General features: G+C 42.9%; 2 protein-coding genes across 2 annotated transcripts; one reads left to right on the top strand and one right to left on the bottom strand.

Annotated features, from left to right (window-relative positions):
- Positions 1–1919: 1919 nt before the first annotated feature.
- Positions 1920–4572, top strand: LOC139307221 (endonuclease G, mitochondrial-like; the record flags this gene model as incomplete). The annotated part of the gene is made up of 6 exons (XM_070931075.1): positions 1920–2113; positions 2237–2378; positions 3231–3263; positions 3348–3457; positions 3541–3622; positions 3693–4572. Coding segments are annotated over 6 exons (759 nt in total), but the record flags the coding sequence as incomplete, so codon positions are not given.
- LOC139307220 (transcription termination factor 1-like) lies at positions 4470–22171 on the bottom strand. The gene is made up of 14 exons (XM_070931073.1): positions 21821–22171; positions 20857–21054; positions 19992–20061; positions 15493–15586; positions 11918–12793; positions 11673–11797; positions 10698–10883; positions 10295–10373; positions 9697–9821; positions 9399–9594; positions 8878–8970; positions 7592–7657; positions 5140–5225; positions 4470–4852 (listed from the first exon to the last, which is right to left on the bottom strand). The coding sequence occupies exons 1-14, from the start codon at positions 22169–22171 to the stop codon at positions 4671–4673; spliced, it is 2727 nt and encodes a 908-aa protein (XP_070787174.1). The 3' UTR covers positions 4470–4670.
- Positions 22172–22248: the final 77 nt, after the last annotated feature.

The raw sequence follows: 22248 nt of genomic DNA, 5'->3' as shown, positions 1-22248 counted from the left end.
TGAATTATATGAATACAGATTTTGAAGGTTGGATACTTCAATTTTCCATCTGACTTTGTGAACCCTAAAACATAACATTTACTGGAAATAAAGTATTTGAAGTCACACAACTAAAACTGTCAAACCACATAAATGCAGACAGAAGTAAAATATTTCAGTGTTATAAAGAAGAAGTATTCAAACATCCTTAAAGCTCCCTGTGAAGGTATAAACAATTTCTGTTGTGTATTATTGAGCTCTAACAAACGTCACTTCTCTGTCATTGATGCATATCTTGGTGTGTTCCCTCCACCTGTAGCTCAGAGGAATAATATAAAACCATTGGCGGGACTGTATATTACTTCGTCTGTGTACGTGCACGTGCATCCTCGTGTGCATGCATGTGACAAACAACACAAGGGCCAGTTTTACAGTTCTGTGTTCAGTTGTTTGATGACCTGAATATAACTTGCTGTGGAGGTTGTGTTGAGTGTGTGTGTGTGTGTGTGTGTGTGCGTGTGTGTGTGTGCGTAGTAAGGTAAAGAGGAGGAGGTTCTGGGACCCACCGCCCTTAACAGTTGAACTGTGAATTGATAACATCAGTTTTCAGTAGTAGTTGTGTTACTTTGAAAGAGACTTACGGTCTAGACCAGAGGCCTGCACTACGAAGCAGGATTTGAGGTCAGGGAGGTACCTTCAGGGTTAACCCTGTGTTTTCAGGGTTACAACGGTTGTTCACTTGTTACCGGGGTACATCGCCATGGTAACTTATAACCTACTCCGGAGTGGGTGATGTTCCAGATATCAGATCAACTCGTATAAAAGCTCTGCCTACTGACCAATCAGCTCTCTTGGTTAACGGCATCACCAATCATAGAAGATCCCGGGGGGCTCGGGGCGGATCATGAATCGCTGTGGCGCTTTGAACCATGTTTTTATATTTATGTTTTATTTGCTCCGTCTGACACTCCGGGGCTGCAGCTGACAGAATAAGACAAACTGTCCAACACACCATAAGAACACATCTCGCAACACATGAATTTAATAGAACACACAAATGTAATCAGTCAGATCTGCTCAGGCCCTCATGATGGGGCAGTGACATTAGAAGCCTTCAGTCACACAGTGGGGGTTGTTGGCAGCTGCTGCTGTGCTGCGTTCAGCCTGGATGATGTGTTGAACTTCTTCTTTGTCTAATATTATAGTTTGCTCTTCGGTTGTAAAATATGCCGCTGTACTGCCAGTAGACGAGTCCATGTTTGTGATTGGTCAGATGCTGCCCCTCCTTTCATGTGAATGTGCTCGTGGCTGGATTATGAAACCCTGGGTTGACTCACCGAGTTGATAACCAGCGTCTTGTGAGCGCTTAGCGGGATGCGGCTGTTAGGTTCAGTGAAGCCAGATAAGAGAAGATATCCTGGGTATGAACCTGCTTTGCAGTACAGGCCTCTGGTCTATGAAACGTGCCCTGAGATATATAAATGAAATTTAATTGAATTGAGAGCGGCATGGAACAGGTGGAAAAGTTCATTTAACTTCATTTTCAGTGTTTAGGGCTGTAACCAAAGGTTATTTTCATTATCGATTAATCTGCCGATTATTGTCACGATTAATGGATTAATTATTTAGTCTATAAAATGTCAAAGAATTGTGATAAATGCTCATCACAATTTCCCAGAGACCGAAGTGACTCCTTCAAATTGCTTCTTTTGTCCAAAGGGTTGGGGACCCAAAGACTATTCATTTACTATTATAAATGACAAAGAAAAGCAGAAAATCCTCACATTTAAGAAGCTGGAACCAGCAAATGTTTTACATTTTTGCTTGAAAAATGACTGAAACGATTTATCGATTATCAGATTAGCTGGCAACTAATTTGCTTTCGATTCAATAATCGTTGCAGCTCTAACAGTGTTTACCTGTTGTGTCTCGTTGTCCAGGTGAGTCCAGGTGGTTCAGGAGCGGTGATGAAGTACGGCTTCCCCTCACTGGCCAACATCAAGATCAGAGAGTCCTACGTCACCTCATACGACCCCCGCACACGCACTGCATCCTGGGTAATAGAGAGGCTAAACCCCGCCTCTCTGAGCGGCCCATCAGACAGGAAGTACTGCGACTTCAAAGAGGACGACAGGTGAGATAGGAATAAACAAGAAGACGGGTAGTAGAGGGCTACTACAGGTTGGTGAAGAGGAGGTGAGACAGGAAGTATAGTTCCTCATTGTGAAACAACATGCGTGTCTATCCCCCCTCCCAGTGTGCACGTGTTTCACAGAGCAACCCTCGCTGACTACAGGGGGAGTGGCTTTGACAGAGGTCACCTGGCTGCTGCAGCCAATCACAAGTGGAGTCAGAAAGCCATGGAGGACACCTTCTACTTGAGCAATGTCGCACCACAGGTAAACACACACACTGTGGGGGGTGAAATGGGTCACGGTGGATGAGAAGCACGTTTGTACATTTTGGTGATTATTGACTGAAAGTCTCACATGCGTGTATGAACGTGCGTGTGTGTGATTAGTACAACTCTGCCATGCACATGCGACTTTTAGCATATAGACGTGCATGCATCCTTGCAACCGGACATGCATGTGCATGCGCACATGGACTGTTAACCCAACATGAAAATGTTAATAAATAAAGCTTGTTTGTGATGACAGTTTAGTTGTCCAATGTGCTCCAGGCTCTGTGGATTTTTGATCTGCTCCGTGACCCGCCGGACCAGCACCATCTCTGCGATCCTGGACTCCTGATTTTTACATTAACCACTGGCCCTGGTGCTGGTACCCATCTGGGGAGGTCCCGGATCTTGCCCATAAATAATAAATAAAATATTAATTTGAAAAAGAAAATGCTAATACCAACCCTCTGAAGGAAAAACTCCACATCAGTTCACTTCAGTCCTGCAGGTGAAAGCAGTGGAGGTTCTGGATGAACTCACATTAAAAAGTCCTGTTTGATTCTACTGGATCAAAGACCTGCTGCTGGAGGGGGGTTAACAGGCACACATGCGCATGCACATGCGCATGCACATGCGTGGGCGGTCGCAAGGATGCGCACATTGTATGTTAAGAGTCGCACGTGTGCACACATGACTGAGTTGTACTAATCACACACACGTGTGGGACTTTTAGTAAATAATCACACGAACGTATGTGCATGTCTCGTCCTCCATGACCCATTTCACCCCCCATACACGCACACACACACACGTACAACTCTACCTGACTGCAGGCTATAACTGTTTCCAGTTCTCAGGTGAAGCAGGAACATCAGTTTTGCAGGTAAATGTTAATGAGGATCACTATGGTCGGTTATGTTCTTTGGAGAACCAGAATTGAAATATATTATGTTCTGTCTGTGTTGAGAACCCTCACCTGAACCAGAAAACCTGGAACAATCTGGAGAAACTGTGTCGTTCTTTGACCAAACGTTACCTGAACGTCTACGTCTGCACCGGACCGCTCTACCTGCCCAGGTAACTCGTCTGCTGCTGCTTCGTCTTCTACGGTGTGCGAGGGGCTACAGGATGACATCATCAGGTGTGTGTGTGTGTTTCAGGCAGGAGGCTGATGGGAAACTCTACGTTCGATATCAGGTTTTAGGACGAAATCACGTCGCCGTGCCGACACACTTCTTCAAGGTGAGTCCACCTGTCTGATGATGACGATGTCCTGACAGCTGATGGATTCACCTGTTCCATGTCTCCTCAGATACTGATCCTGGAGCAGGCAGACGGCAGGGGGGTGGAGCTTCGGCCGTATGTTTTACCAAATGAACCAATAGATGAGAAGGTTCCTCTGGAACGTTTCCTGGTTCCCATAGAAACCGTCGAGAGAGCATCAGGACTTCTGTTTGTCCCAAACATCATGAAGAGGACCGGCAGCCTGCATGCCATCACTGACAGATGAACTACACCACCCACAATGCACTGCGGCTGCTCAGTCTGTCTCTCTAGCTGGTCTTTTAAAGTGTCATGTGATCAGTATATTTAAACTGATCATGTGATGATGTTTGTCTGAATATTATTAATGTATTTGATATTTCAAAGATCAATTAGATTTCAAACCTGTAGATGAATTATTAAATATTTTAATCTGCATTCATTGACTTGTTTTTCAGCCACTTGGTGAAAATCCAGTGATAAATTACTTAATGAGCCATAATATATTTTGAATCCAGTAATGAACTTTAATTGAAGGTCTTAATCTGTGATGTCATTCTGTGGGGTTCATTAACCCTTCATCGATGAAGAAAATCCATCTATCCTTTAATTAACCCCCTTTTAGAGAACAAATATCTGATGGAACTTTTTACTCTTTATAAAAATATTTAATATTTTGAATGAGCAGCTGAAGACTTGAGATCTTAATTCCACCTCCAAGTCAATGAAACTGTGAAATGTCTGATCATTGTGTCCTGATAAATATTATTGATCGGTGCAGATTTAACTGGTTGTTGTTTGATGAAAGCAGCACAGACAGACAACATGAAAAAAAAACTTAATTAGAAAGGTTAAAAACATAAAAGTTACAGAGTCTGGTCATCAATTCATCAGGACCTTCACAATAAAAGCTCCAGTTCAGAATTCAATCTGGTTCAATTTGTTTCAGTTCATTCAGTCTGACTGAAAGGTGACAGCCAATCACATCGAAGGAGGGGCGGGGCCTGCTGTTATTTGTAGAGACTTCTTAGTTGGAGGTCAGCTGACTGTTGTCCACCTCCATGAACTCGTCTTCGTCCTGTGAGCTGAAGATGTCTCGCAGCAGGTACCTGTTCTCCTCCTGCACCTCCTGCTGCAACTCTCTGCTGAACCTCCTCAGTTTTTCCTGCAAGAGAGGAGCGACTCTCTCCTGCAGGACATCAATGATCTCTGAACAAACAGGAAGAGGAAGTGATGGCTGTAACCATGGTAACAAGTTATGTTTCCATTTAGTCACACTGTCTCCATTCAAAGTAGCTGAATCAGCTGTTTGCAGCGAACCCCCATCACTGGATTACTTCGTGGATGTAAGGACTGAATTACTGGATTTCATCTGCTCACACATGTTGATGTTAAATGTGATACAATAGAAAGCTCCAGAAGAGCTACTAAATGGGCCTTGTGGTCTTGTTACCTTCTGTTGAACTTCCTGCAGTAAGATAAAGAGCAGTACTGACCTCCATGGGATAAACTGGTCCAGTTGGGAACTCTGGAAACCTTCAGTCTGTGGAAACTCTTCTGAACACACACAGGAGTCACTTTACTGGAATACAACAACAAAGGCTACTGTTAGTATCAGTCCAGTTAATGTAGTATTCCTAACTGTGGTATTAATGTCCCTGACATCACATGTCTAAAACTACTTCGCTCCACATCTCTCTTGCCCTCAATAAGAATCCAGAATCTTTAATATTTAACAGCAGAACACAACACAACTTCTTCTCTGTAAAGTCTTGTGACTAGGAGGCTTCAGGTTTGTCCCTGTCTTACTGGACCCTGATTGGCTCCAAACTAGTTGAGAAGTCATAAATCCTGCAGATACGTCCATGTGATAAAGTGAGATTTAAAGCTATAATATGTAACTTTTCGTGTTATATATTTTGTTGACTTGTGGACTATCCCAGATATTTCCAACAATTTTCAAAAACAGAGAAATCTGTAATTTAATCAGGCTAGTGGTCGCTGTCCCCTTTGATCATACATCAGAATCAGAAATACTTTATTGATCCCGGGGGGAAATTATACAGAGCGACTGTCAGCACAAGCACACAAAGATCATACATCAGCCAGAAGTCATGAATTGACTTTTGATCCAGTTTTAAACCATATTTCTACGATGAACTTTAGATCTTTATCATTTTTAACTTGTTGAAGGATTTTAGTCAATGTTCATCTGGTCATCTTCAGTTATCAGTTAACGTTAAAGGTCCTATATATAACAATATGCAACAATTAACATGTATTAATCCCTTTTTATTGCCAATGTGTGAATGGAGTGTAAAGTCACATAAAAAAGCAAGACCCTCCCCGACTTCCCTGGTTGCCTATAACAGCCTGTGGACTGATTTCTGTGTAAAGGACTCAGGACGGTTTTCCAAAGGAGGTGATGTCATGCGCGCTCCCGAGTGTTTAGCCTCTCTTCAGCTCCATGTTCAGCTCAGTCCGCTACCGTCAACAAACAACCAGCACCCACCAAAACACAGAGCCCAACACAAAGTCCACGTAACTTGTTTGCTTACACGGACAAATTGCTAGCTAGCTAACACTGCAAAATACTATCTTGAGTGGATAACATCAGCTAATTCATCCAGACTGCCAGAGCTGATCTGGCTGATAACTTGGCTCGCTTGCCGTTTGCAAATCACTTCATCAGCTCACGATGCGAAGCAACCAACGCCAAACCCATGCAGCGTAGTTAAGTTACAGCTAGCTGGCTAACCTTAGCTTGCTCACTAATGTTATGGCTCGCAAAACACTACCTGAGTAGATCTGTTCGTTGGCTAGCTTGCCAACTTACTCCACCAGCTAACGTGATCCATGATACTAACTGATGTATTATGACAAACGGCGTTGCTCAGCTACAGACTCCCGTTCAGCGAGCTAACCCAGAGAGGCCAGCAGTGACAAAGAGGCAGCAGGGGAACACAGTGTGGCACGTTACAGACTGAATATTTTCACCTCTAACTCGGTGGGTTAGGGATTTATTTAGACCACAACAGAGTTGGTGATGGTTGGAACGGTGGAAAGACTAACCACAACATTTTTGGTGAGTTTTAGTTTGTTGTTGCCGCGTTTGAATGAAGTGTGTTTTATGATGAGTTAACATGGCAGTAAGCTAGTCATAGTCCAGTGGGAGAGAGGAACTTGAATTCAGAAGGTATGCAGTTGTGTTTTTCTGTTTAATAAGGAAAGTAGGTGTAAGAGTATTTCATGTGACATTTTGTGAGTTTATTTATTAGACTGAAAAAAGCGAAGAGAGCTTGTGGAGCGAAGGGAACTCGCTGGTGTTGTATCTATTTGTCACTTCACTGTTCACTCGCCTACCGACTGCGCACACCAGCAACAGGATGCTGACTGCCGTTTACTTCACGGCCACCGGTGTCGTTAAAAACAACAACTTTCTTAAAACTCCATACAGAACCTTTAACGTTAGGAGGAGACCTCTGAGGATACTGTAGCTCTCGGTAAAAACCTCTTGAACGATGAATACTGAAGGAATCCTAACCAGGGGAAGCTGACTGCAACGACAGGAATGGTAGTGAAGACAACAACTCCCATGATCCCACGCTACTTCACAACGTCAACAAACGCCTGTTATTGTTTTAATGGAGAGACCCGGAGTGGCAGATGTAACTCAAACAGTGAAGGAACAAGGCGAATCACTGTTCTGAGTGAAGGAGCCACTTTAAGTTACCTGCTGATGCTACAGGACTCAGAGGGACGAGTACAGTGTAAAATAAAAAGAGGTCAGAGGTCATTTAAAGACTTTGGATTCATTAACATTCCTGCAGGAAAGATATAAAACCTTCAAGTCTGAGAATAACACTGAGGCAAAGATGCAGCTTCTGTTCTGGGATCAAATTAAATGTTGTGGTTCAAAGTGAACGTGGTTTTGACCTTTGACCTCACCCGACTGTCTGAGCGACCTTGTCCCAGTCGATGTCTGCTGCATCATCCACACGCATGTTGTGCAACCTGAAACACACAATTATTATTATTATTATCATTATTATTATTATTATTATTACTACTACTATTGCTAGTGATGTTCTCAAGGTCTTATTTGATCCAGTTCATCCTAAAGCTGTTGGATGGGGTTAAGGTCAGACCAGTTCAGTTCTTCCACGCCAAAATGGGAAACTTTATGGAGCCAAAGAGACAAACTTGGGGCTTGTACAGCTTTTTAAGAGTAGAATTCAAGCACTTTCAAGGTACCTATATCAAAAATTTCCATTCTCAGAGCAGATGGTCTCCCTCATGACGTCGGGTTTACACCAGACACGGAACAAAAAAGGCCCCCTTTTCATTTCGGAGCGCACATCAGTCAATCTAGCTCCGGTCCATGTCTGGTGTGAGACCATGGATGTAAAAAGTATAAGATGATGCGTTCGCATTGTGCAAGATTATGTTGAAAATAAGGAGTTTATTAAAATGTGTGATTTCTAACGTTGAAAACAGTTACGGTTAAAATGAAGCATTTCCCAAACAAAGACTTACCTTAAAAAAAACTTTACCTTATATATGCACATGAATGATATGCTACAAAATCACTTACAACATACTATCAGCATTAAAACCAGCCCAAAATTAAGGGATCCATCGGTTATAGTTTTTTTACTAAATCATCTACTAATGATCTCATTAACATCCCAAATCTTAAATCATTCAATCATTGTTCTGAAGATCATATAGCAGGACAGGTTCAGGGGTACCGCCGCAGACCTGGCTGGGGACAGTAGATGCAGTATGATGAAGTTTGTTCACTTGCTTTGTTCTCGATTAATGATAAATAATTAGTCATTTTATGACATGGAAAGGTGTCATTTAATGACGTAACGGTACCAAACGGTCCTCTTCTTTAATGTTACCTCCAACATTTTACTGTCAGTAACAAACGTCATGGATGTAAACAGTCTGATTATTATTTCAGGTATTATTTAATTACGGTTAAACAGCCCGCTGTGACTGTGTTGTAGCCAAGTTACATGCTGTTATTGCTACTGCAGGTATTGAGTGCTCCATTATGAATGGCTACTGTATATTGTTATCTTTCAGAACCACACACACGCACGCACGTACACACACTTAAGTGCAATAAAGTGAGGAACCGGTGTCAGGATCCTTTATTTACACCATTACAGCAGTTCTGGCCCATCACACATGGGTGTCCTGTTTCAGGTGTCATGTGATCTTACGTGTTGATGAGGTGGATTTTAGCCTGAAGTCCTTCAGCTCCTCTGTTGAAGGTGCTGACACCTGAAGACAGTTTCAACTTCAGAATGGTGAACCTGAAACACACACACACACACACACACACCTGATCACCTGAAACACACACACACACCCACCCACCCCTGAAACACACACACACACACACACACACACCTGATCACCTGAAACACAGACACACACACACACACACACACACACAAAGTACACTTGAAACACACACAAAGTACACTTGACACACACACACACACACACACACACACACACACACACACACACACACACACCTGAAACACACACACTTATCGTACACCTGAACACCTGAAATGTTGTAAGTAAAGTACCAGTACCGGTAATGTACAAGTACCAGTAGTGGACCGTACAGTACAAGTACAGTACCAGGATTATACCAGGATTGTACCAGTACAGTACAATACCCATACTGTACCAGTACAGTATCAGAATCAGACCTAGCAGGTGTACTGACCACTTGATTCGGCACTGGCCCCAGGCTCTGGTCCCGACCTGCTGACTGATCTCCTTCCAGGGCAGGTTGTTACACAGCTGGTCTCTGCTCAGACCAGAACCTGCAGGACTCTGCTGGACCAGAACCTGCAGGTGAGCCTTCAGAGCCCGCTTCAACCTAGACTCCTCATCTGGACTCCACAAACCACGACCTGGAGCTGGACGGACACATATACAGACATTAACCTGTACCTGAGTTTTGTGGTGGGTGGGGCTAATAGAAAAGGTCAGAGGTCACGTTGTCATGAGTCAGTTTTTACCGATGCTGGCGAAGCGTTTCTGTAAGGCGTAGACGCTGCGGTCCATCTTCTCAGAGATCCTCTTCCAGTTGTTACCATGGAGGTTCTGTAACTTCATCAGAGAATGCATCTCCTCCTTCGAGAACCTAAAAGGTTCAGAGATACATACAGAGATTACCCACAGCAAGAACATAGAGATACATGGGCTCCACAGCCGGAACGCAAAGACACAGAGGGTTCTGCAGCTAGAACATAAAGACACACAGGATTCCGCAGCTAGAACGTAAAGACACAGAGGGTTCCGCAGCTAGAACGTAAAGACACAGAGGGTTCCTGCAGCTAGAACGTAAAGACACAGAGGGTTCCTCAGCTAGAACGTAAAGACACAGAGGGTTCCGCAGCTAGAACGTAAAGACACAGAGGGCTCTGCAAATATAATGTAATGACAGAGGGTATATATAGAATATAAAGAAGCAATGGGCTCAGCAGCTACAACACAGAGCTAGAGACGGTTCAACCGCGAGGACATAAGGATACAGGTTCTACTGCTAGACGTGAAAGACACAGAGGGGTTTTTTCTGAGAACAGAAACACGTTGAAGTTAACTTTGACCTCTGACCTTCCCATGTGGTTCCTGTCATCAAAAATCTTCTTGGCTCTGGTGTGCACCTGATTACATGTCCGAGGAATTCCCTCCGCTGGAGAGACGGGTAGAGAGACAGACAGAGACGATCAGGAGGACTGTCACACCTGATCCCAAGTAATGATGATGACGATAATGTTGATGTTTTTGTGTGTTTACATTATCAAATAAAGTCAATTTTATTTCAATCCATAAACCCCAGTCTGCCTCAGGGGGCATCATACAGCCCCCTCAGTCCTGAGATCCTCCACTCAGATCCCTTTAACAGGGAAAAACTGTTAGAAAGCTCAGGAAGAGCAGCAGAGGAGGGGTCCCTCTCTGGACGTACAGACAGGAGACAGGTGTCGTGTGGACAGACTAGATTGACAACAGAAATTACCAATCCTCTCCAGGAAGTGATGTTGTGCTCTCAGCTTCTTGATCTCCGCCTCCTGCCCTTTGAACCTCTGAGGAAACAGAAGCTGATTGGCCGAGCTGAGGCCCGTCAGAGCCAGGAAGTCTGCAATGTTCTCTCTGATTCGCTGATTCTCCTCCTGAGTGCATCGCCCCCGACGCAGAGAAACTCCTGAAGGAAGAGAAACAGGTGTACTTTAAGTATTAGTACTATGCTTGCACATTTAGTGTATTTTCCTTAACCAATAGCGGAACACGTTAACAATCAATAATCGATTAATAATTAATAAGATACAAAACGCATGTCTTTTTCTCAGTTTAAGTTTCCTTAAAACAATTCAGTTATGTGAAACATTATTTCTCAACCCGGCTAGTAATGGTACCTCTTGAGGGGATGTGGTAGCCTGGCTCAGTGTAGTTCAGTAGCTCATGAAATGCCTCACAGTCCACAACGTTTATCAGCATCATGTCTTTATCCACCATAAATAAAGCCTGTAGTTATTGAACGCTCATCACTACAGCCTCTTCCAGCTAACACTACAGGATTGTTTGTTGGGAGGACGGTGTTCCACTTTTGATTTGTCCTGCGGTCGTCGGGCGCCAACTCTTCAACAGTGACGTACTGGAGCTGTATTATAAGACAATAATGCTCCACGCTGGATTACGTTTTTTTTTTCTTCATCTTGCCTCACCATGTCCCCCTGACAAGTGGCCCTTTGTTGAGCCAGTAATTTTCTCACCCGCAGAGGTGAAGTGCGCCCTTTTGTGGTATAAAAGTTAATATATGAGAGCTCCGTACGAATGGGACACAAAACGTACATTGCCAGTAACCACATCTTTAATCGGTTAAATTCTTAACAGCAATTAATCGATTAATCATTAATCATTAACATTCCTACATAGTACGTTGCTGTATTCAATATTAGTACCTTGCTGTTTGAACTATTTGCAGTATCAGTACCTTGCTGTTTGAAGTTCTTGAAGCGATGCAGGTCGTATCTCAGCAGTTTCTTGATCTGATCGACTGATTTCTTCTTGACGTCTGGAACAAACTCCTGCAGCTCCTCCAACAATGTGCAGTCAAACCTGCAACACAGGAAGTACAGTTAACACTGCGCTCTGATTGGCTGGTGGAGCATGAAGACTCTATAGCAACATGTGACTTTACTATTGAGATGTTTCCACGTGCAGCGACCAAATACTCACTCATCTTCTACATCTGCTCTTCTTCTCTGTCTCTTCTTCTTCCCCTCCCACACCTCCTCGCTCCCTCCTCCCCTCCTCTCCTCTTTTCTCTGCTTCTGCTTCTGCTGCTTCTTCTTCTTCTTCTTCTCCTCCTCCTCCTCCTCCTCCTCCTCCTCCTCCTCCTCCTCCTCCTCCTCCTCCTCCTCCTCCTCTTCCACAGTCTCTCCTTCCTGTGGCATCGCCTCCACCACCCTCTCATCTTTCTTCTTCTTCTCCTCCTTCATCCTGGTGTCTGTTTTTCTGTTGTTGTAGTCAGCCGTTACCATGACGACACTCTCCTCACTCTCTCCATTCTTGTGTTTTTTCTTCTTCTGTTCTGTCTTATTCGTTTCTACAGCAATCTGTGTCTCCTCCTCCTCCTCCTTCTGGCTGTACGTATCTCCATCAGCAGCACGAGGAGGATAACTGGACTCCTCTTCCTCCCTCTTTTTTTTCTTCTTCTTCTTCTTCTTCTTCTTCTTCTCCTCCTCCTCCTGGCTGCACATATCTCCATCCACAGCACGAGGAGGATGACTGGCCGCCTCTTCCTCCCTCTTTTGTTTCTTCTTCTTCTTCTTCTTCTTCTCCTCCTCCTCCTCCTGGCTGCACATATCTCCATCCACAGCACGAGGAGGATGACTAGTCTCCTCTTCCTCTCTCTTGTTTTTTTTCTTCTTCTTCTTCTCTAGTCTCACAGGTGTGTCGATGTCGACAGGTGCCAGACATTCCTCCAGACTATCTGACCACCTCCTCTTCCTTTGAGGGGAGGGAGAGAGGGTAGGCCGTTTCATGGCAGGAGGAGGAACACCAGCAGAAGGAGGTGTAGACTTGATGCTGCTGATCAGTTTGTTGTTGGAGCTGTAAGAGAAAAAACAACCTTCAGTCAGATTATAATCTGGTCCAGGACCAGACCTGATCAGAGGCCTGTACTGCGAAGCAGGTTCAACATACTCAGGATATCTTCTCTTATCTGGCTTCACTGAACCTAACAGCCGCATCCCGCTAAGCGCTCACAAGACGCTGGTTATCAACTCGGTGAGTCAACCCAGGGTTTCATAATCCAGCCACGAGCACATTCACATGAAAGGGGGGGCAGCAGCTGCCAACAACCCCCACTGTGTGACTGAAGGCTTCTAATATCACTGCCCCATCATGAGGGCCCGAGCAGATCTGACTGTCATTACATTTGTGTGTTCTATTAAATTCATGTGTTGTGAGATGTGTTCTTATGGCGTGTTGGACAGTTTTAGTCTTATTCTGTCAGCTGCAGCCCCGGAGTTTCAGACGGACCAAATAAAACATAAATATAAAAACATGGTTCAAAGCGTTGAGTAGGCTTACTTTCATATCTTCTAAGAACAACAAGTACAAGGCTTCAGTGCTTCAGTCAATCTCTGCTGGAGGATGATATCAGTAAACAGGAGTCATTCCCTCCAACCAGAATCTATATCTCTCATATTAAACACCGCCAGGGAAAGACAAAGGGCTGCCGGTCTCTGAACACTCTGCCCCCCCTAAGAGACCCTCTCATGATCCGCCCCGAGCTCCACGGGATCTTCTAAGATTGGTGATGGTCCAGAGCAGGTTATGTGTGCAGCATAAGTTACCATGGCGATGTATCCCTGTAAGAAGTGAACCACCGTCATAACCCTGAAGGTACCTCACTAACCTCAAATCCTGCTTCGTAGTACAGGCCTCTGGTCTGACATTTGGGTTGAGTCATCCATTCATTGATCAGTTCATCAGAAGGAAATATAACTTTCTTTGTTAGAGAATATAATGTTGAGAAAGATGTTTGGGATAAATTTACAGGAAAATATTGCTAAAGATGAAAACTTTTGATAAGCAAGAAAAAGAGTTTCTGATTGGAGTTCAATCCTTTGAAATAATGTTTCAGAACAAAGCTGTAGCATGAATCTAATAGCTAGCTTGATATAGTAGAGAAGTTTAGTAGAGAGGACATCAGACGTGTTGCCAGTGGCTTCACTCATTACATTGAGTTTTTTTATATATACCTAAATATAAAGAAACATTCATCATTAGTGAAGATTATTAGAAAAGAATATAGAATAGAACATGCAATGCAAACTAGTTTGGTTCCAACTCAAACATATAATTATGTGTATATTCTATATATACAAAGAATATCGGCCAATATATCGATAAAATATATATTTTTTCCTAATATTGGTATCGGCCCAAAAATACAGTATTTACAGGCCGGGCTAATGATACAACATTAATACATACTGTATATACTACAGAAATACATATATACACTTCTGTAATAATGCAGTACTAAATACCCTTTATATTACTATAATGCTGCAGTGCTGCATAGTGTATATATCACTATAATACTGCAGTAGTACACATACACAATATAAAAATGACCAAACAACCTGAAGTCTCAGGAAATAACAAGATTACGTTATGACGCCTAAATAAATAAGAAACCTATTTTCTTAATGTCTCCACTACCCCCCCACCCCACTCCATCATGTCTGCAGACGGCCTCCAGAGTGTCTGGGCGGACAGGACAGAACAAGTGACAAAAGAAAAGGTGAAGGACTTGCTATTCTCCTTAACGACATGCATGTATTGGTATGTGCGTGTTCACATCTGAGCCTCTAGATCCTCGTCTGTATAACTGACTGACTTGGTGAAAATACACAACACTTCATGTCCCTTTCATGTGACACTGTAGGCTGCATCAGTGAAGGGAAGGGGGCTGAGTAACATAGTGGTATGGGCTGAACCACCTGCAGCTTAACACTGGCAAGACCAAGGAGTTGGTGGTGGACACCCCCTACACCCATTTCCATCCAGGGGGTGGATGTGGACACAATGCTGGACAACAAGTATATGGGAGTACACCTGTACAAAGAGCTGGACCGGATTAAGAACACTGGGGCTGTGTAGAAGAGAGACCAGAGCCGACTCTACTTCCCGGCCTGTCACTGTGTCTGCAGTACCAGTCCGTGGCAGTCTGTGCTATCTGCTTCGCTGTGGTGTGCCGCGCAGCAGGGTGCGGGCTCAGGAAGGCTGGCTCGGTCCTGGGGGTCTTCTTTAGTTCTTTGGTGGTAGTGTCAGAGAGGAGGGAATTATCGAATAAAATGTGAACTTATTCTTTAACCTGAACCCAAACTACCACCGACAACAGCAGACTCCACAGAGACCGTCCAGGAGAACCGGTCCGAATTTGGTCTCGGTTCTAAACACAAACATTAAAACGGATTCGACCGTCTGAAACAGTCTGGAAGCTTTTAAAGTTTGAATCTGAATCCACTCACCGTCTCAAACCGTCTCCTGCCGTTGCACGCACGCGGGGTGGAAGGCACGACGCTTCTTGTTTACTTCCTGTTTTCTAGCAGCGCATGCGCAGTAGTGATGTGTCGGTCGCGAACGAGCTGGTTCAAAGAGCCGGCTCTTTTAAGTGAACGATGGGAGCCGGCTCCCGTCCGCGACCAAGCCGGGTTTTTTTGTAAAGTAATATAAGGAAGAATGATATGACGATTATTGATATTTGTGCCAAATGCTCGGACAATGATGCTTACCTCGTTGTTAGGCAACGCCCTCTGCACACGGCTCGCTCCAGTCTGCAGGCAGAGTTAAGTTTCGTTTTCCCACTTCTCACCGTGGGCAAAACAGCTGATTGAGCTCGTTTAACACAGTTGTGTGCGTCAATGACAGCAAAACCATACCTACTGTAGCGATTTCTATTAAATGCCTGTGCATCTGCCTTTAAAGTGCCTGCTTCAGAAATAAACCATTTAAAGCATATCCCTGCCTTCCGTGTCCTGACAAGACACCCCATATTGTTCGCAAATTTCCTAACCAGTGGAGCTTTCCTACAATATTAGAAAATGTAATTTTTACTTTTGAATACTTCAGTACAAAGGATGTATTGAATAATTTAAGTGATATATGTGTACACATACAAATCATAAGTCAAAACAGTGCTAAATTTGGCTGAATTATAAAAGGTATAAGTGGTAAAATGAAGAGCCGTTTGGGAGCCGAAAGAGCCGGCTCTTCTTGGTGAGCTGAGCCAAATGATCCGGTTTACTAAAAAGAGCCAGAATTCCCATCACTAATGCGCAGGGCGACTCAAAGACCAGGTGGGCGGCGGTAACATAGATGTCTGAGTTTCCTGGTTCCGCACTCGACTGAACGTTTATGGTGATCTCTGTTCTTCAGATGCTCTGCTGCAATATAACTAAGTACTTTTACTCATGTACTACACCTAAGTACAATTATAAGCCTGAGTGTTTCCATTCCATGTTCCTTCATACCTCTACTGCAACAGTATTTTTTTTAATACAAAATAAAGAGCTGCATGCATGGTTTTGTGTTCTGTGTCGTCTTTTATTTTTATATTTATCAGTTTTCTATGTAACTGAGTCCTGAAAGGTTTATTTCTCATAAGAAGTGAAATCAAATCTGTCTGAGGTCACAATATTTCAGCCTGTCTGATCTGCACAAGAAGATGTGTTCATGAGATGAACTCCCACACGACTGCATCAGTGATAATTATCCTACAATATAAATAGTACAAGAGGGGCCCTTCAGCATGATGCTTTAGCTGAAGTTGTATCTGCCGACTGTAACTTTACACTGTTTCTCTTGTTTCTGGATTGCAGATTTACTCATACACATAAAAACACGTTTTTTTTATTCATAACAAATTCAACGTGGATCATTTTTAGATGTTCTGCAGAAAAACATCCATCAATTGTCATTTTTTTATTAGATAAATGTTAAAATATGTTGTTACTTTATCAAAAGCGAATATTTCTACTGATGTTATTACAGATGATTTTACATGACAGGGCAGACGAACAGGTGAAGAGTGCGAGTTCATTTCCTGCCAAAACTTAACAAACAAACGAAACATGTTTTATAAATGTCCTACGATTCACTAACAAACACAGTTAGGTCTGCAAATACAAAACGTACAAACACAACATATTATATTAAATAAATAATATTATAATATTTTTGCTGCAATACTGAGAGTGGCCACTGGGCTAAATTGGAAGGAAGGCTGAGCGGCTGCGCCGTATCCAGGCACATTTAAACAGACTCATAGCGCCACCTGCTGTTGTGGAGGGCGAATTACTCAGAAAATTCTCAGCACAATCACGGTGGAAAGAGTGTGCCAAAAGTCACGTGATATTTTTTTGTCTTTGTTGGATATATTTTTTTGTACTTGACATGCTGTATTTGTTTCTGAAGCGTGATGTTAATATAATATAACATTGTTTATATTTAATATAACGTGGGTGTGATTGATAGGCACGTTTTCTATTTGCAAACCACATGTTTCATTTGTTTAAGTTTTTGCAACCAAGGACCTGGTTCAGGTCTGGATCTGGTTCAAGTCTGATGGACCTGGAAGTTCTAGGTTCTTCCTGGTTTCACTGTGTTTTACAAACAGAACATGGTCATGTTTATCTTCTGTTTGGTAGCAGAGTTCAGTTCAGCTGTAAAATGAGCAAGAACAGAAGAAGTGGAAATTTACATTTTGTTTTCCATGTAGTTACTTTTAGACGTCAGTTGGGTTAAATTAACAGAATATTTTCTTCAAGAGAATAGAATAGTGATGTAGCATTTGGTTGCTTCTACGGAGTGCAAAAAATATCTCTATTGGAAATGTGACATGATTCAGAAAATACCAATGCTACCTGAATGGAAACTTATTTAACGTTCTCCCCACACTGAGAACACAATGTACAGTTTACAGAGAAATGCAGAACAAAGCACACTTCAGCTATTCTGAATCAGAACATCGTCTGTATGTTCAAACACACTTTCTTACCAATCTGGTCCAGGAACTCATCCCCAAAGTGGGACAGAACAGTGGAAACAAAAGCAGAACCAGAGACAACGCTGTTTTACAGGTGGTGAAGTTCATACAGTGGAAAAGGACTGACTCCCTGTGAGTCATGTGACCTGTGGAGTTTGCTTGTAATCAAAGTGTTTATATTCAGTGTTTCTCACCAAAACTTATTAGATCTCACGCAAGAACTTTTTTGTATTTTTCTCCTGAAACTCTCCGTCAGGTTAGTTCGTTGTCAGATTCCTCAAACTCTTAACTGCACAAACTTGTTGTAAATCACTCGTTTCAGCCTGATGAGGCTGTTAATGAGGAGGTGAACGTATGTGAGATTTCATCATTATCATTTACATAATCTACGTCCCCAAAAATTCCCATATAAGGATCTGACCAAGGTTCTGCTTTGTGGGAAGATTTCACTCATAAAAACTAAGGCTCAACAGGTTATCGGCTCCGATATTCAGCATTTCTATAATTATCAGAATCATTATTCATTTTATCCAATTGGAGATAAAATGAATTCATTTTAAAATGTCCTACTCTGGCTCTGATTCAGCCGCCTCTCTCTGTCTGCATCACCGCTCTGTAGTGTCACTCAATGTCCCAGACTCCATTAAACACCACAATCTTATCATTTAATTCTATGATGACAGTTACATCTCTGACAATGCCCAAAGTCAAAACCTACAGGATTTCATTCCATGGAGGCGAAAGCGAGGGCTTTTAAATCAGTCACTCATCCTTCCAAATAATGCACATTTCTCGCATGTCATTTAACAAAACCGGTCATACACATCAACTCACTTCTATTGCTATTGTTCATATTCAGCTATAGTAATCAGTAATGAAGTAGCCTAGTCTTGAATGACAGGTTCCCTGTTATCACATGTTGTTAATGTATGACATTTAAAAAATTGAAACCAACTTTCTAAAGTTGGTTGTCGGCCTGCAGCTTTTTGAAAAGATAATGTTGAAATGTTTTCTTTTGCAGCATTTAGTTAAACAGATGCTTAAAGGCATTTGGTTTTGTGTTGAAGTTTGCTTTATTCTAAATTTTGACACTGAGATTTTAATTTTTACGGAAAATGTATATTGTTATCAGTCTCTAATCATCTGTATCGGTCCTGAAAAAAAAACCCAATAAAAATGGTCAAAAACTTTACCAAACAGTAAAAAGAAGAGTTTTACTCCACGGAGCTTAAAGATAACAGATATAATTAAAAATTAAAAAAAAATAATACAGCTGTTAATGATGTGTCATCAGAGCAGAGCTGCACTGTGATTTAACATGAAGTTAGATAATAAAAACATCTTTCTAAAGCAAAGTGGTTGATGACTAACATGAGAGAAGGTTAAGGGGATGTGAGAGTCACAGAGATATTAGACAGGATGATATATTATAGTCTATAAGTCAGGTGTTCTAACAGGAGATGATGCTGGACAGAAACCTGCAGAAATATGCCAATAAAAATCATAAAATTAAAAAAGGAAAAATGTTGTAAAAAGTCCCAGTAAATTGGTAGTCATGAGGTTGATCAAATGGCCAACAGAATATTAATTTTGTATTAATTCATTAATATTTGCCAGCTGACTGGCAGCAGGATGTGTATCGCCACTTGAGTACACATGAGATACAAACAAGGGTTAGGGTCTACGAGTGATCACAACTTACACATGGAACCTTTAACTACTGGGCTCAGGAACACTATGGGTCCTAAAAACAAGACAACTAAGACCAGCAGCAGTTGAGAAACTACAGTAGGAACACATTCGGGTGGTCTCAGACCAGACCTTCAGGGTGTGTTTACTATAATCACTGTAAGTCTGTTGTTTGGAGTCATCATGCAGAAGTATCATCAAGGTTTCTACATCAACACAGTCTGGTAGGATTCTGGTTTCAGTCTGAATCCTGCAGCCAGACTGATTCACATGAAAATCCAAAATGTCCTGATGACAAGATCGAAACTCTGTTCAACAGTCTTACACTTAAAGAGTACTAGTAAAACCCTGTCCTTGTGGAGCTCTGAAGGATCCTTTCAGACTCTGCTCTTAATCAGTGATGATGATGGTGATGATGATGGGGGGAGGATCCTGCTGTGTGTGTGTTGATGTGTGTGTCGTGGTCATCCTCAGAGTGTGTCAGCAGCAGCGAGGCTCTCTGCTCATCCATCCTCCTGGACTGAACTCTCTGAATCAAACTGAAGAAATCCTCCTGACCTTCAGGTGCCAAACCAACCACATCATCCAGATCAGGAAGGGAGCACCTCTGGTCCTCCATCCTGTCAGACTATAGACAGACAGACAGTGAGACAGGCAGATGGAGAGTAAGGCAGACAGGGAAAGGCAGGCCATTGAAATCCCATTAAGTTTTCATGGATGTCACCAGACCAGTTCCTACCTGTACCTTGTTCCTGCATCTCCCTGTACCCCGTTTGTGTCTTTACCCTGTTCCCACATGTACCCCATCTCACGTATTCCTGTGCCCCGTCTCTGTCTGTACTGTGCCCTGTTTTTGTCTTTACCCTGTTACCACCTGTACCCAGTGCTGGCTGTATGCTGTATTCTATTCCTGCCTGTCCCCCGTACCTTGTGTCCTGGTGGTTAACTGCTGGTTCCAGTGTGCTGGTACTGGTGCCCTGGAAGAGGTAGCCTATACTTGAAGAGATATCATGTACCCTGTCCCCACCCTTACCCTTGTCCTTCCAGTACCTGGTGCACTGGTTTGTAAACCTGTCTGTTGCCTACTGTGACCTGCCTTCCTGCCTCTCCTCTCTCAGACTTTGCCTGGGTTAGGGTTAGGGTTAGGGGGTTAGCCTAACCCTAACCCTAACCCCTTGTTTATTGAACTCTGGGAACCTCACCACCGCCACCTTGCCCTCACATTGTAAAAAAGACAACGTGAAGTGTAGTTTAAAATGGCAGCATCCAGGGGATTAAGAAGAAGCTACTCACAGCTGGAAAGAAAAACGAAAACAATATTTCACCTCACTTCATCCTCTGAATGTTTGATACAGTGAAGACAAACATCAGTGTAGTGTCATTATGTTTCCTCCCTAAAAACAGTCATATGACATGCTGGTACCTGGTAGTGTATGAGCATGCAGTAGAAGTCCAGACTAGGAAGGGTGGGCTGGTTGGGGCTGCAGGCCCCACAAAGAGCAACTGGTCCTTGGTCAGGCAGTAGGCTGATGCTGGCTCTCTGGTCCTCCAGTCTCTGACCCTGACACTCCAGGATCAGGTCCAACAAGGCCTCTGGCTCCTCCTGCTGGCTGCTCCTGCACTAAAACGACAGCACAGGGACAAGCCATGGGTTATTACAGTTTTTTTTCAATAGCATTGTCAAAACGCTTCACACAGTCAGAAACAGAATCTATGTGGACCGAACTGAGAATCATTTTTCATTGCTTTCACATAAAATGCATTCATTGACCACACTTTCCAAAATCCATGAACTCTTTCCCCTTCATACTCCACCTGCAAAACACTATATTTGCAGCAAATTGTTCAAAAAATAGCAGAATATTTACAATGAAATGAATAATAATCATAGCTGATTGCAATTTCAGCTGAAAACCTACCAGGTGTCCTGTTTTTAGTCTCATTACCAAACAAATGAAAGAGGACGGATTTAGAATGACTTTGTTTGGAAACTAGGGAGGAAGACTAGAACCCTCACATTACTGTATAGTATGAGTTTACTATACATGTTGCTGATGGAGTTTTTTGTAATTATTATTGCAGCCCTGGAATTTCAGGAATTTGTTTTTTGTTTCACCGTTTTATTTTTCACAGGTAAATGACTATATGCAAAGACATAGAAAAATAAAGGATGTTGAATCAAAATGCTGCATTTCTGATTCATTCTTGTTATGAACTTTAGAACAGTCAATAACATGAACAGGTGTTATTCTTGTGTTATTAAACCAGCTGAAGCTAAAGATTACACTTTGTAATCTCATTCAGCACTTTAAACCAGTTCACTTTCACATTCTAATTCTATTCGGAAGAATTCAATAGTTTTTTTGGCAGCAGCAGGTGACAGTTACCTTGCTCCTGGAAGTAGTGGGTCTGGTCCTGGAGCTCAGAGCAGAGCCAAAGCTCTGACCCCGGGGCCTGGTGGAGCTTCCTTCAGGACCAGGACCTGGTACAGGAGTCACAAGACCTCCATGGCTCCTGAGGGGTGAGGTGGAGGCTGAGGTCCTGCTGCTGGGTGCAGAGTGAGGCTGGGGAACAGCACTGGTGTTATTGGGACTGTGGCATCCTGGTCCAGCCTCCAGATTGCCGTTATAGTGGGGGGATGGAGAGTGTTTGGGTGCAGTCACCCCAATCCTCCCATTCTGATGAGAAGGTGAAGACAGGGAGGGAGGAGGTAAACCTGACAGTTTTTTGTCAGCCATATTGGAGATGTGGAGGTTTAGGCGGGGCTATTTTTCTCATCAGTGGGAGGAGCTAAACCTGGGCAGAAAAATAGTAG

The sequence above is a fragment of the Enoplosus armatus genome, unplaced genomic scaffold (genome assembly GCF_043641665.1).
Source record: "Enoplosus armatus isolate fEnoArm2 unplaced genomic scaffold, fEnoArm2.hap1 Scaffold_264, whole genome shotgun sequence".
Classification (NCBI taxonomy): Eukaryota; Metazoa; Chordata; class Actinopteri; order Centrarchiformes; family Enoplosidae; genus Enoplosus; species Enoplosus armatus.
This window is presented reverse-complemented; position numbering and strand designations above follow the sequence as displayed.

What these genes read in the sequence shown, in the direction of transcription:
- LOC139307220 (XM_070931073.1), bottom strand. Translation starts at nt 22,171, where the DNA reads ATGGCTGACAAAAAACTGTCAGGTTTACCTCCTCCCTCCCTGTCTTCA. An exon ending in AAAATCCACCTCATCAACAC is followed by an intron (nt 7,658 to 8,877) that starts GTAAGATCACAT and finishes TGTGTGTTTCAG; the next exon opens with GTTGCACAACATGCGTGTGG. An exon ending in AAGGTCGCTCAGACAGTCGG is followed by an intron (nt 5,226 to 7,591) that starts GTGAGGTCAAAG and finishes GTTGTATTCCAG; the next exon opens with TAAAGTGACTCCTGTGTGTG.